Source organism: Balaenoptera physalus, assembly GCF_965194825.1.
Source record: "Balaenoptera physalus genome assembly, chromosome: 11".
Lineage (NCBI taxonomy): Eukaryota > Metazoa > Chordata > Mammalia > Artiodactyla > Balaenopteridae > Balaenoptera > Balaenoptera physalus.
In genome coordinates, this window is record NC_138896.1 from 62,041,161 (window position 1) to 62,055,053 (window position 13,893).

Consider the following 13,893-nt stretch of genomic DNA (forward strand, 5'->3'; position numbering starts at 1 on the left):
AGAAGGGGACATGATTAAAAGATGTTTCTGGGGAATTCCCTGGTGGTCTAATGGTTAGGATTCAGCGCTCTCACTACCATGGCCTGGGTTCAATTCCTGGCCGGGGAACTGAGATTCCTGGAAGTCGTGAGGCAAGGCCAAAAAAAAAAAAAAATGCTTTTGTTGTATCCAAGGACTTCTTAACCTAAGATGAGGAGATGAAAACATTCAAAACCGGAAAATCATAATATAAATTGAGAAGTTTTTGTGGGCTGGTAGGGATGCCATGTAACAGAGTCTAGTATGGTAGAATGTAGGAAATTATTTGGAAGAAATGAATTTTAAAGAAAGTAAAGGACTGCATTGCTATTAAGGAGATGTGCAGCTGGTCCTTACTAAAGAATTGGCCTGTGCAGAGTCATGGGTGGGGGGACAGTGCTTTCCAGACTTTTGGATTTCAGAGACTGAGAAATTACCTTCCAGTTCCTTCCAGAAATGGGGGAAAGGAGACTTGTCATAGGGCTACTTTTATTTTTTTCAAGTGAGGACATTGAGAATAAGGAACCAGATTCTTCTATTGTCATTATTTCATGCAAGAAAGTTTTTTTTTTTAATAATAAAAAAAATTAGGAAGGACACAGTCTCAGAATAAAGTACAGTTGTTTAGATGAAAGAAATTTAGATCTAAGAAAAACACGTCTTGACCTGAACACCAGCATTTGGAGACTCCTACTGCCGGGGGAGGTCAAGCCAGGAGTCCGTAGTGAGAGGAACAGTAAATGTGCTGAGATCTTGGGACCATGTGGGTGTGGGGGAGAGTAGAGGACAGTTAGTACCTCAGTGTTTTGAGAATTAGTAAATTTGAAACAATTCAAGAAGAAGGCGTTGCTTGTAAGTCCTTGAAAGTAGTGTTTGAGGAAAGTTTTTTAGCAAATGTGTGAGGGATGGATTAAATCAGAGGTAGACTTGAGGTAAGAATTTTCTCTAGAAGGCTACTGAAGGAAATTAATCATCAAGATTATTAGAGATTGGGATTATGGTTTTGGATGTGGAAAAAGGACCTAAACATTGTAGAGAAAGTAATGAAAGAATTTGGTTATGTGCAGAGGTCAACAAAAGATAAGTAAAATGTGACTTTGAATATTTTGAGCTTAGAGAATTAGAAAAGTAGGAATCCCAGAAAAATTGTGGGGTTTTGATGGGATATCCACTGTGTTCCAGGTGTTAATCTGCAACATTCTAATGGAGCAAGTGTAAGGGAGAAGCCCTGAGGACACAGAACTGAGCCCAGAGGGATATTTGCCGAGAGAATCAGTGAAGGGCACAGTGGAAACTCTGAGAGACAGGAATATAGGTAGGAGCGCTGAAGCCGCAGAAAGCAGGTACCTCAGTTGAGGAGGTGATTATTAGTGACTGGTGTAGTGGAGAGGTAAAGACCATTGGATTTAGTTAGGGAGGCTCATTAATGACTTAAGGAAAGCAGCATGTCAGGAAGTTGAAATTTCACTGTTTGGTGATCAACCTAGGTCAACCTTTTCATTTGAGGAGGCTTCTGATTTTGACTGTTGATCACTTTCATGTATTGGGAGGAGGAAGGTTCTATTGATTATCTATTTAGTATATAACAATTCCATTTTAGATCAAGTGAATATAAGATAGCGCAAGCAGTAAGATGTCTTAAAGTAGGATAAAATTTTACCTTTATCTTAAGTAACTAATTTTTTTAATCCTCTCTACATAATTATCGATTGAGCAGTGATTACAGATCTATAAGTATAAGTTCTGGGAGAGGCTGAAACTGTAATTAAGTAGTATACTTTTTCTTCTTGGATTTTCATATTCTTTAAGGAACAGAATTATTTGTTGGGGTAAGTACTAATGTTTTAAATTCTGATTATTCTTTAATTATTGTTGCTCTTACCTTACCTTAAGAGTAATGCAAATCTGGATTGATGAGTTTTTAAACTTTGAAAATTTTAGGTTTGTATTTTTTGTCTTGTACTGAAAACTGCTTATGAATCCTTTACCTTTTAGGAGCTCCAAATGGACCAGCAAGCAAAAAAACATCTCCAAGAGGAGTTTGATGCATCTTTAGAGGAAAAAGATCAGTATATCAGTGTCCTTCAGACTCAGGTAAAAAAAGAAGTGTGGAATTTTTGGATAAAGAAAAATAAAGGGGTTTTGATGGGATATCTAATAGGTTCCAGATGTTTAAAAAATGGCCTTTTAAAACATTTATTTATTTATTTGGCTGCATTGAGTCTTAGTTGTGGCATGCGGGATCTTCATTGCAGCATGCAGGATCTTTCATTGTGGCGCGCGAGCTTCTCTCTAGTTGTGGTTCGTTGGCTCCAGAGCGTGCGGGCTTAGTTGCCCTGCGGCATGTGGGATCTTAGTTCCCTTACCAGGGATCGAATCGAACCCACATCCCCTGCATTGGGAGGCGGATTCTTAACCACTGGACCACCAGGAAGTCCCAAAATGGCCAATTTTTAAAACTCTTTGCTTTTCCTCAATTAATTTTAAGGATAATTTTTTTTTTTTTTTTAAGAGCTAAGGGTCTGGCTTTTTTTTAAAAATTTATTTATTTATGGCTGTGCTGGGTCTTCGTTTCTGTGCGAGGGTTTTCTCTAGTTGCCGCAAGTGGGGGCCACTCTTCATCGCGGTGCGCGGGCCTCTCACTATCGGGGCCTCTCTTGTTGCGGAGCACAGGCTCCAGACGCGCAGGCTCAGTAATTGTGGCTCACGGGCCTAGTTGCTCTGCGGCATGTGGGATCTTCCCAGACCAGGGCTCGAACCCGTGTCCCCTGCATTGGCAGGCAGATTCTCAACCACTGCGCCACCAGGGAAGCCCCTTAAGGATAATTTTTGATTTATTGTATCTTCTGGCTAAGCTATCATTGAAAATAGCAAATATCAAAATCAGCAGCATTAGGAGTAAATTTTTTATTTTGATTTCCCCCCCTCCCCATTATAGCAAAAAGGGTATCTTTTACTCTATTCCTTCTCTGTTTCAAGGAAAGCACTACTGCCAAAGTTTCTCTTGGTTTTTTTCTAATGAAGGACATTTTTTTATTTTAGGTTTCTTTGCTGAAACAGCGGTTACGAAATGGCCCAATGAATGCTGATTTACCAAAACCACTCTCGCAGATGGAACCAGAGGCTGAAGGTGTCACTAAAGAGGACACAGATGGTGATGTAGAGCCAGTAGGTAAGCTTCAGCTTGTCAGAAGGTTACGTTAAAAACTAGAGGAGGATGGTGAGTGATTAGGGCAGGAAGTAGTAGACATGGGCTGAGGTAGAAGTAAAGTGTCCCTGACCCTAATATTTCCAGAAAGATTCAACTGAGTCAATTTTAGAGATCTTATTGACTTAATTAGACCATTCATGAATCAGGCAGTACCCCTTCTAGCAGATAGAAAAGAGCTCCTGGGAGCTGTACAAAATGAAAGACTTTCACAGGCAGAAGGGAGTGGGACAAGGAAGTTATAGTAGCAAAAAGTGAATTGATTGTGACAAGGTCCCTTTCCTTTAGGGGATGCAGGGGTCTGTCAGGCATGTGACCTCCCTAGTGTTGACCAGGTGATTCCTGATGGACTGGTTTCAGATTCCATTTCTGGGAGAGGCTGAAACTGTAATTAAGTCTCAGTTTGGTGATGTGGGGCTTAGCTTAAGCCTCCATTTTGGACCTGTTTTTAGCAGATGCAAGAGTTTTGATGGTTTTTTGGGCTCTTTGTTTATTGTTTTCCAGGAGAAAGTGAGTAATTGTTTTGACACTTGAAAGTCTGTGAGTAGCACCACATTTTCATTGTAATTGAAATTCATTATATTATACTGTTTTACTGATAGCAGTAGCTAGATTTCATACAAAAAGGTTAAAAGTCTGCTCAAGATTAAGGAATATGCTCTTTGTCACTATTTGTCTCTTTTAGTTTTTAAGTATTATTGCTTACGTATTTCTACATTCAAAGATGCCAATATTTGCCCTATTATTTGCTTTGTAATTGTAAAAGGGAATAGTTAAATTATGTTTTAAAATCCAATTGTAGCCCTCCCTACTCTTTGAGGCTTTGTGGTACCTATTTAGTAAACTTCCCACTTTTTATTTACTAGCTTTATCACAAAGAGATTTGTGATAAACTTCTGGTCCAGCCAGTGCTGGAGTCAGGTGCTGAGCAGCCATTTATCTGAGCAACCAATCTGTAAGGGCTCCTGAAACACCCCTGGGCTATGTCATAAATGTAAGGAGATGCAGAAAGCTGTACTTGCCAGAACTCCTCTCTGGATGAGATTAGAATGCTTTGGAAGGAATACTTTAGTGATCCTTTGGGGATTGGCGCTAAGACATGGGAGGCACTTGTAAATACCAAAAGATGGTCATCAAACTGTCTTTGAAGGAGGGTGGATTCAGTTAACGTTAGTTAACTCTTGAGTGTTTTGTGCCATTTGGGTTGGGGTTGAACCACAGAAGAAGAGGTGAATGTACTACACAGCTTCTTCAGCAGCAGATCACACAAATAGTGGCAGAATAGAGGTTTGGAAGGGCACCCCTCTCTTCTCAATCTGGCTCAGAGTATAGCAGAGTGTTGGAATGGGAATGCAGTCTTGTGCACTAACAGAGTAGCTGTTCCCAGGGAGCCCTTAGATTCCTCACTGACTGCCCCTGCTTATGCTGCTTTATTAATAGTGGGAGATGGAGCTTCTGCTAAAACACTGGAAATACTTCAGCAAAGAGTTAAGCGTCAAGAGAATCTACTGCAGCGCTGTAAGGAAACCATTCGGTCGCATAAGGAGCAATGTATGCTGTTAACCAGTGAAAAAGAAGCCCTGCAAGAACAACTAGATGAAAGACTTCAAGAACTAGAAAAGATGAAGGTAAAAGAGAAAATGATTGTGGTTTAACGCAGCCCTGTGCTAGATCCACAGGCCCCAGCGTGGCCTGCACCTCCTCTGGAAAGCCTTCCCCCTTCCTCCGTAGACAGCATGGAAAGGGCTCCTGAGTGCCCTGGGCTTCATAGCATTTACCATCCTTTTGACACATCCTGTGTTCTCTTCTCCTATTAGACTTGTAGGAGTATTCAAATTAGAGAAAATGTTTAGAGTTCTCATATGAGGAGAAGCTTTATTAGAGATGGAAATGAACTTTTAAAATTTTTTTAGGAGCTTCATATGGCTGAGAAGACTAAACTTATCACTCAGTTGCGTGATGCAAAGAACTTAATTGAACAGCTTGAACAAGATAAGGTAAAACAACAAAACTTATGATACTAAAATTTGTCAAGGGGCACCCCAATTCATTTTTGGAAGCAATTGGAAGCATTCAGACTTCTGCTTTCCAAAATTATTACAGCTGCTTCCATGAAAAATCTTTTTGTTTTAATTTCTAGATTTATATAACCATTAGCATTAGTTTTGTATCATGTGAAGCTGAATCTGTGATTTCTTGATCCCAGTCAGCATTTTGATTTATAGATTAGAATACTGTTGCAAAAGAAATTTGTTTACAGAACATTACTACTTTTTAGAGAAAAGTTAAATTATTTACAGTTAAGCCATTGCTAAATGTGAATGATATAAGTATTGTCTTTCAAATATAATGGAAACAGATTAATCTCACAGATAAATTGCCTAAAAAGTAAAGAAGTGGTAATGTATACGTTAGCGTAAACAGAAATTTCTGCAAATAAAGTTTAGAATGTATAGGTGAGATTGGCAGTTTAGAGTTGGAACAGAAACTTTAGCTATGGAAGCAAAGACAGCTAAAAAATTCATGGGCAAAACAGTTTTGACCAAAGCCTTTCAGCACTGGGTTCGTGGGTCCTTTTTTTAAAAGTAGCTTCCAGTTAGTTCCACACCATCCACCGTGTTCTTTAATATGGTACTTTATAGCTGCAGTATTTTAAGTGACCATGTAATTAAGAACATGTTAGAGCTGTTCTGCTATTGAAATGTATTGGCAGTTTTTTCATCCTATTCATTTTGCTGGATTCTATTCCATAAACTTCATGAAGGCCCTCTTTAAAAAAAAAAAACAAACAACTTTTTATTATGAAAAACTTAAAACATTTACAAAAGTACAAAGATTAATAAAAGGAATTTCTATGAACCCATCACCCAACTTCAACAGTTAACATCTCCTGGCTAATTTTGTTTCATGTGTACATTCCCAGCCCCCAGTACCCTCATCCCAGGCTTGTTTTAGAGCAAATCTAAGAAATCTTATCATTTCTTCCATAAGTATTTTAATGTATATTTAAAATAAAGGTCTTTTTTTAAATAAAAATATAACCACATTATCATGATCACATCTAAAAATTTAATAACAATTCCTTTGTACAATCAACTACCTAGACAGTTTCAGATTTTCCCTTTTGTCTCATACATTTCTTTCCCATTTTTATGAATCAGGATCCAAATGAGGTTCTTTCATTACAGTCGGTTGATGTGACTCTTAAGGCTTCTTTTAATCTATAGATTCCACCTCTCTCTCTCTCTCTCTTTTTTCCATTGTGCTTTGGTTTTTGAAGAAACTGAAGGCCCACGATTTTCTTTTGGAATTTTGTATAATAATGCCCCACTTACCTGGTTTTTAATCTGTTCATTAATATTAGCCATCTGAAAGAGTCATACCCTAAAGCAAGGGTTGACAAACCCTGGAAGTAAGGTAATACTCTGCTTAATATCATAAAATAGCTGTCACAGAGTCTTATGTTTCAAGAGACAAGTTGAACCACCCATTTTTTGTTAGTTGCAAATGACTGATTTAATATATACTATTTGATTATATTTTCCCCCTAGCGACCTTCATTTCTTGTGTAGATTATCCAGAGAGTGGGAAGACAGTAGCAATTAGCAAATTGGAGGAATGCCTCACTGACAGTAATAAGGAGTGGTGTTGGGACCAGAGACTGTCACAAGAGGAAAGAGAAAAACCAGGTAGCTCTGTACCGCAGTCTTGGTCCATCCAGTGTGGCAGCAATAACCTTATACTCTCAGCAGCCTCTGGGGCTTTCCCCATGTTACAGCGCAGTTCAATAATTGTAGTTCATGACTGGTTCTGAGCCAAGTACTAATGGCTATATTTTGTTCAATGTAAACTGTTTACTAAGATAGGGAAAATTATAGTACACATATATAAAGATTATAAAATAAATCTTTTAACTAAAATGTGTTGTTATTAAAAGATTAAAGTTATTATTAAAATAATTTTTTATATTAAGAATACGCTGATATGCCAGGTAACTGAAGTTATTGTAGTATATAGTGTAGTATATACACAGGACACAGACTTCAGTTTGTGAAATACTAAAATAATTCGTATGTTGTACTTAGTAAGAGACGTTATGTTTTCTGCCCTTTAAAGTAAGTTTGATATGTGCTATTGATAATGCAGTTTTGTTACGCAAACGCTTTAGAGTCTGCACTTCTGTTTAGGGGATGGTAATAGCAGAGACAAAACGTCAGATGCATGAAACCCTGGAAATCAAAGAAGAAGAAATTGCCCAACTTCGTAGTCGCATCAAGCAGATGACTAGCCAGGGAGAGGAATTACGGGAACAGAAAGAAAAATCTGAAAGAGCTGGTAAGAACTCAGGGGTTACTTGTTTTATGTTAGAAATCAAAAGTCATGTAAAGTGCTTGACCAACCAACATTTAGAAAAATTAGTTAAATATGGATAAAAATGTTTAACTGTAGAGACTCTTTATAAAGACACTGGGACTGTTCCTCAGAAGAGGCAGGGGTTGGTAAACTATGGCCTATGGGTAAAATGCAGCCCATGCCTGGCCTGTTTATGTAGAGCCCTGCAAAGCCTAAAGTATTTATTATCTGGCCTTTTATAGAAAATGTTTGCTGACCACTGCCATAGACTATCAAAATTCAGGTTTACAACTTTGAGACTCCCCAGGTAGGCACAGCATGGTACATCTTAAATAACTGCTACCTTTTGGATGCTCTAGGGTAAATAAAAAGTATAAGATGTAGTCTGCTTTTTAAGAGAATGATGGAATAATTCAGTGTTATACATAACTGCATTATGTTTTGACCCAATAAATGCTAGACTGTAAAGTGTACAGACCAGTATTCAGCAAGGTATGATACTGAATAATGCTCGGAAAGAAAGTAGAGATGCTAGAAAGAGGAGAGAGCAGGGTGAGCTGGTGCCTTTAGGTTAGTGAGGATGTGAGTTGACTTGGGCCTCAGATAATGAATAGAATGGGCCTAAACAGAGAGATGGGGGCAGCACATATTTCAGATTTAAGATCATAAACGGGCCCAGTGACCATAGGGGGTGTGTGTGTCAACTGGAAACCATTCTTGCTGAAGTGGGAAGTGAAGTTGGATTGTGAAGGAACTGACTGTTAAAGTCTGTAAAAGTGAGTAGCTGAGTTTAGACTTTGGTAAACAAGGAAACCAGTAATAGGAAAGCATAATGTGATGGAAGCCAGTGTTGTATGTAGAAAAGAAATGAAGTGGAAAGTCAAACTTAAAGGCAAGGGTAGAAATACAGGCTTTGGGAACTGAGAGCTTTGGCCACCTTGACTAGGATGGTGGGTCTGGGAAGGAGAGGAAGGGTCAAATTTGCAGAATTTGGTATCCAGTTAACTTGGAGGGGCAGAAGAAAAGTAGGAGTCCAAGATGACGCCAGAGTTTTAAGGTTAGGAGACCGAATGAATCAGGTGAAGTCAGAATAGGAAGTCTAAATGGGAACGCTGAGGAATAGAGTGAAATGGTGAGTTTGCTTAGATTCTTTGAATTTGGGCCTATCATGAGGTTTCCAGATGGAATTGACCTGTAGGAATTTGGAAATAAAAAATCGGAACATCTTTTAGGAGTTGTTAGCCTAAGGTTGAAGCCTATGGTTCGATCTGTAGAAGAGGCTGATTTCTCTGAAAGATTGTTTTACTGGTAGTAGAAGCGGTGGTAGCCTTAGCGGCTGCTGCTACTAATAGCCAGCACTTACTTTATGCAAGGCTCTGTCATGAATGCCTTGCTCATATTCACTTGTGTATGTATTTGTATTTAATCCTCAAAATTTCTATGACTTGGGTATTACTATTATCCTCATTTCACAAATAAGAAAGGAGACAAGAAAACGTAGGAACATAGAAGTTAAGTAACTTGCTTACATTCACCCACAGAGAGTAAATGTGTAGTCAGTATTTGAATCCGGGCATTTTGAGTCCAGAGCCTGTGCTCTTAACACAGAGATACTGAGTTTGGCAAAGAGACATAAATGAGAACAAAAAAAGTAACCTGAGAAGTCAGAGGAATTGCGGATACTTATGCTTCTGGGGGAATATAGGAGGCATTTCCAAAAGTGGGGGAGGTAGGATGAAGATTTTTGAAATGTCTTTTAATTTGCATGAGGATTTGATTCCCAGGATGCAGTTTCAGAAATGATTTTAGAAACCAGAGTGTAAGGTTTAAGGAAAGGAATGGATCTGGATAAGAGAGGCAGTTGGTTGTGCTCATAAATATCTCCTCATCTCCTTATAGTTGTTTTATTTATTTTAAAAAATTTTTTATTTATTTATTTTAAAATAAATTTATTTATTTATTATTTATTTTTGGCTGTGTTGGGTCTTCGCTGCTGCACACGGGCTCTCCCCAGCTGTGGCGAGCAGGGGCCACTCTTCTTTGCAGTGCACGGGCCTCTCATTGCGGTGGCTCCTCTTGTTGTGGAGCACGGGCTCTAGAGCACAGGCCCGGCAGCCGTGGCGCACAGGCTCCGTTGCTCCACGGCATGTGGGATCCTCCTGGACCAGGGCTCGAACCCGCGTCCCCTGCCTTGGCAGGCGGACTCTCAACCACTGTGCCACCAGGGAAGCCCTAGTTGTTTTATTGACAAGTGGCTGGGAAATTTACAAATTTGCTCCCCCAAAGCCTAAGATTTCCCTTCAGAGAGCATTAATAGGTAGAATCTCTCAGATTCTAATCTCTAAAGACTTCACTGAAGCAGCTGTAGACTCGTGAGATGCTGTTAAACAGGTTTGCTTTCCGTGAACAGAAAACCTAATGCAGAGTCTCAGCTTCTCATGTCAAGCCTTTTCATTTTTAGGACTGCTTTTGTTGACTTTTGTAGCCAGCTGAGAGAAAATAATGCTGGTCAGGGATTACATTTCCTTTTAAAACTGAGGTGCATCTTGTGAGGAGGTAGAAACCCATGAATAACAAGTAAAAAGGGGCACATGATTGATAAAAAGGCAGACAAAATAATACAGTTAATTCATATGTAAGGTAAAAATTTCCCAGGCTGCTGTTCCAGTCAACTCTTTTGTAATACAGTCTTCCTTCTCTTGCTTCTCCAAAACACAGATGTATTTTGTCTTTATTTATTTATTTTTACAATTGAGGTATAGTTGGTGTACAGTATTACATAAGTTTCAGGTGTACAACATAGTGATTCACAATTTTTAAAGGTTATACTCCATTTATAGTTATTACAAAACATTGGCTGTATTTCTTGTGCTGTACAATATATCTTTGTACCTTATTTATTTTATGCATGGTAGATTGTACTCTTATGTATTTTGTCTTTAAATGTGATTTTCATAAAACTATTTTTGTAATATTTCATAGCCTATAAGTTGAGAAACTTATCTGTTAATAATACTGTCAAAATATTTAAAGTTAATAAATACTTAAGGAGAGAATTAAGATTTGCAGTTATTTAATAGATATATTTATTTTGGAAAGTCTTTGGATAACACAGTTATGAGTGCTTTTATAGATATTTTCAAAATTATATTTGTAGTCATAATTATTGAGGTTTATGATAGAAAGTTGTAACAGACTGATTCCATATTGAAGATGTTGCCCTTTAAATCTATAATGAAAGTTAGTTTTGTGCATCAACTGAATTTCATCTGATGGCTTTAGTTAAGTCTGAACAGAATTGTTCTAATATAATGTGATTCTTAGTTCAAATATAAAATGCATATGCCAATTGACAGAAAAGTCCCAATTTAGTACTAAAAGTAAGAAAAGGTCTTTGTAAAGGAAATAGAGTTTTCATAAATTTTTATAAACATCATTTGGCTCTTGGAGAATTCAATTGCTCTGTTAAATGTTTGTCTTTCTCTTTCTTAGATTTAAAATTCAAAGGCTAAAAAACACATAAGAGCTGGCCATGTGAAGGAAACACTAACATTAAAGTTTGTGGTTGTTAAGGTTTTTAGAAGTAATGTGTCTACATAAAATAATTATCAAAGGATCTGAAGTCTTCTAATGCATTTTTGATTGTAAAAAATTTAACTCATATATTTAGCAGTTCTTGACATGTGGATATTAGTAGACAAATAGCTACTTTTGGGGGCTCACTTATTCTGGAGATCAAAATGCGGCTCAAATACATTCCTCACTACTTTTCTTAGAAAACAGTCTATTGCACTGCTTCTCATAGTTTTTCTAGACAAACTGTGATGCTTCTCATATGTTGGAGGACAAAGGAAATCTGAGTGTCTCTGATTTTAAAAAGAATAGTACTGTCATAAAATACCAAGACTATGGGAATATGGTAACATGCCTACTTGATGCTGTATCAGCTTGTAGTACTTACTCTACTCTACAGTGGAACTGGTAGGCATGTTTTCTGAAGTACAATACTATAGCACTTTTGTTAAAATTATTTCAGTGAATAAAGAAAACCAAAAATAAATATATTTGTTACAAGCATTTTACTACAACTGTTGATAGTATTCCTTTCTAGGTGTTACTTAAAAACAGATGGTCATATCTTCAAGTAACCAGATTTTAAATTTGGAGAATTCTGGTGATTCAGCTTAAGTATGTGATGGTGTTTTTTTAGGTACTAGGTATTATTACTGATTGTCTAGAATAGTACCTCTTCAATGCAGCACCCGTGCAGAATGTTAATGCTGCTAAAGTTCACGCTAGGTCTTGGGTATTCTTTGTGTGCATGTGTGTGTATGTTTTACCTGGGATAGGAGGTAGAGTAGCTGGCTAATCATTAATGTAGTATATTACCCAAAAATTGGAAAATAGAGGAAATGAAAGCACGTTGCTGTTGTTTCAGTACACTTCCATTTAGTCTTTTCTCAATCCTTATTTTATACGATTGTAATCATAATTGTCCATATAATTTTGTATGCTCCTTTTTCTTTATTTAGCATTATATTAGGAGTAGTTTTACTTGTTGCTAAAGTACTAACATTTTAATGGCTTTGTCAGAATGCATGTACATCATTAACCATCTCCCTATTGATCAGCACCTAGATTATTTTCTACTTTCACTTTTCTGAAGAATACTATAACAACTTTGTAATACAGCTTATTCCATCCTTGAATTTTTTCTCCGGATAAAGTCTTACCCATAGACTTTTAGTCTTTTTTGTTAATTGCCTTTAAGAGATTTAAATATAGCCATTACAAAAAAGAACCCATATCGTAGTATTAATACCCTGTCCTTAAAATGTTCTTGCCCACAGCTGTGCAAAATGAATAAAATATTCTGCTCGGATTAGGAAAGTTTCCAGAGTGCACTGACTTTTGTAAACCCTGTTTCCCTTTCATGTACCCTGTCTTTGCTGAAGTTCTCTGTTTTATATGATTGGCTGCATTTTAAAATGTAGATTAGCTCACAACATTCTTTGCTTTTTTATTGTCATGTTGTGTTTGTGCAGGAAATAAGTTTCTTTTTCATTTGTATAGTACAGACCTGGTATACCAAAGACATTCAGTGGAACATTTATTTGAAGGACCCTTTAGAATAGAGTTTATTTTTAAATAATGTATAAGATTTATGCATATTTATATAACAAACAAAAATCACATGTGTATTTAAGTGCTTTGTTAGTTGTTGATAATTTATGTAACAGTTTTCTTGGAGTCTTAAGTCTCACAAAACATCTTATTTTTGTGCATCCACACATGCCAATAAGTGAATCATGGTGCCTTTCCCAAGCCTTGTATGAACAGGACTGGGGTAAGGGCTGTTTTTTCTTATCATGGGTACTTAGAATAAGCTTTACAAAGAAAATTCCATGTTTCTCAGGCAAAAGAGTATGAATTAAAGTTGAATTTAAGTATGCCATGTTAGGTGAGTAGTATGTACACATTTTGGCACTGAATGAACACCTGTTGGAAAATTTTATTATTTTAAATGGAATTAGATTTTAATTTAATATAGGTTTTTTATTTCATAGTCGTGTATTTGTAGGCGCTTGATACATTTCTACAATAGTAGCTGTACATACATACCTTTAGAAAGTCATTGTCAGCCTGCACTTATTTATGTCCCTGGAAATGTCACTGTTACTGGAAAGCACCAGCAACTAGAGGAACACATTTCTTTGCTACAGAATCATATTTTCCATTTAATTAAATTTACTTAGCTTTAGCCTAATATTTTTCAAGATCATCCTGATGTTTTCAAAGTATTTGATAGTTAAATTTGCATGGTTAATATAAGGAGTGCATGAAATTTGGATAGATCTGTAAAAATTTTAAAGGTCAAAGCATAGTTAATCCTTAGAGTGAATCCTGTTTTGTATTTTGGGAAGTGGCTTGAAAAGTAGATTTCCATTGCACATGTGATATTTATTAAATTTCTGAAGGCCCCAACTTATAAGTATTGCAATATCTGGTTTATGCCACTGGGTGGTAGCATTATTTTATTTTCATTTATGTAAACTCCAGACCAGTGGTTTTCAAACTTTTTAATCACAGGGATCTCCTTACACTCTTAAAGCTTACTGAGGTTTCCAAAGAGTATTTGTTTGTGTGGGTTATATGGATTGATATTTATTATATTAGAAATTAAAACTAAGAAATTTTTTTAAAGTTCATTTTAAAATAATAATTATAAACCTATTACATGTAAGTATTGAATACTTTTATGAAAATTACCCATATTTCCCAAAACACAATTTAGTGTGAAGAATGGCATTATT

General features: G+C 36.8%; 1 protein-coding gene across 7 annotated transcripts in view; it reads left to right on the forward strand.

The window, feature by feature from the left end:
• Positions 1–13,893, forward strand: part of GOLGA4 (golgin A4) — a 112,022-nt gene that overhangs the window by 52,148 nt on the left and 45,981 nt on the right. For 6 of the 7 annotated variants that reach the window (XR_014250769.1, XR_014250771.1, XR_014250772.1 and 3 more), the window contains 5 exons: positions 2,014–2,112; positions 3,061–3,190; positions 4,667–4,854; positions 5,140–5,223; positions 7,414–7,561. Coding sequence is in view for 3 of the 7 variants with exons in the window: in XM_082412710.1 (XP_082268836.1) it covers positions 2,014–2,112; positions 3,061–3,190; positions 4,667–4,854; positions 5,140–5,223; positions 7,414–7,561 (649 nt within the window). In the remaining 4 variants the exon portion in view is untranslated. The remainder of the gene's footprint in view (positions 1–2,013; positions 2,113–3,060; positions 3,191–4,666; positions 4,855–5,139; positions 5,224–7,413; positions 7,562–13,893) is intronic. The other variant, XR_014250770.1, reaches the window with a different exon arrangement.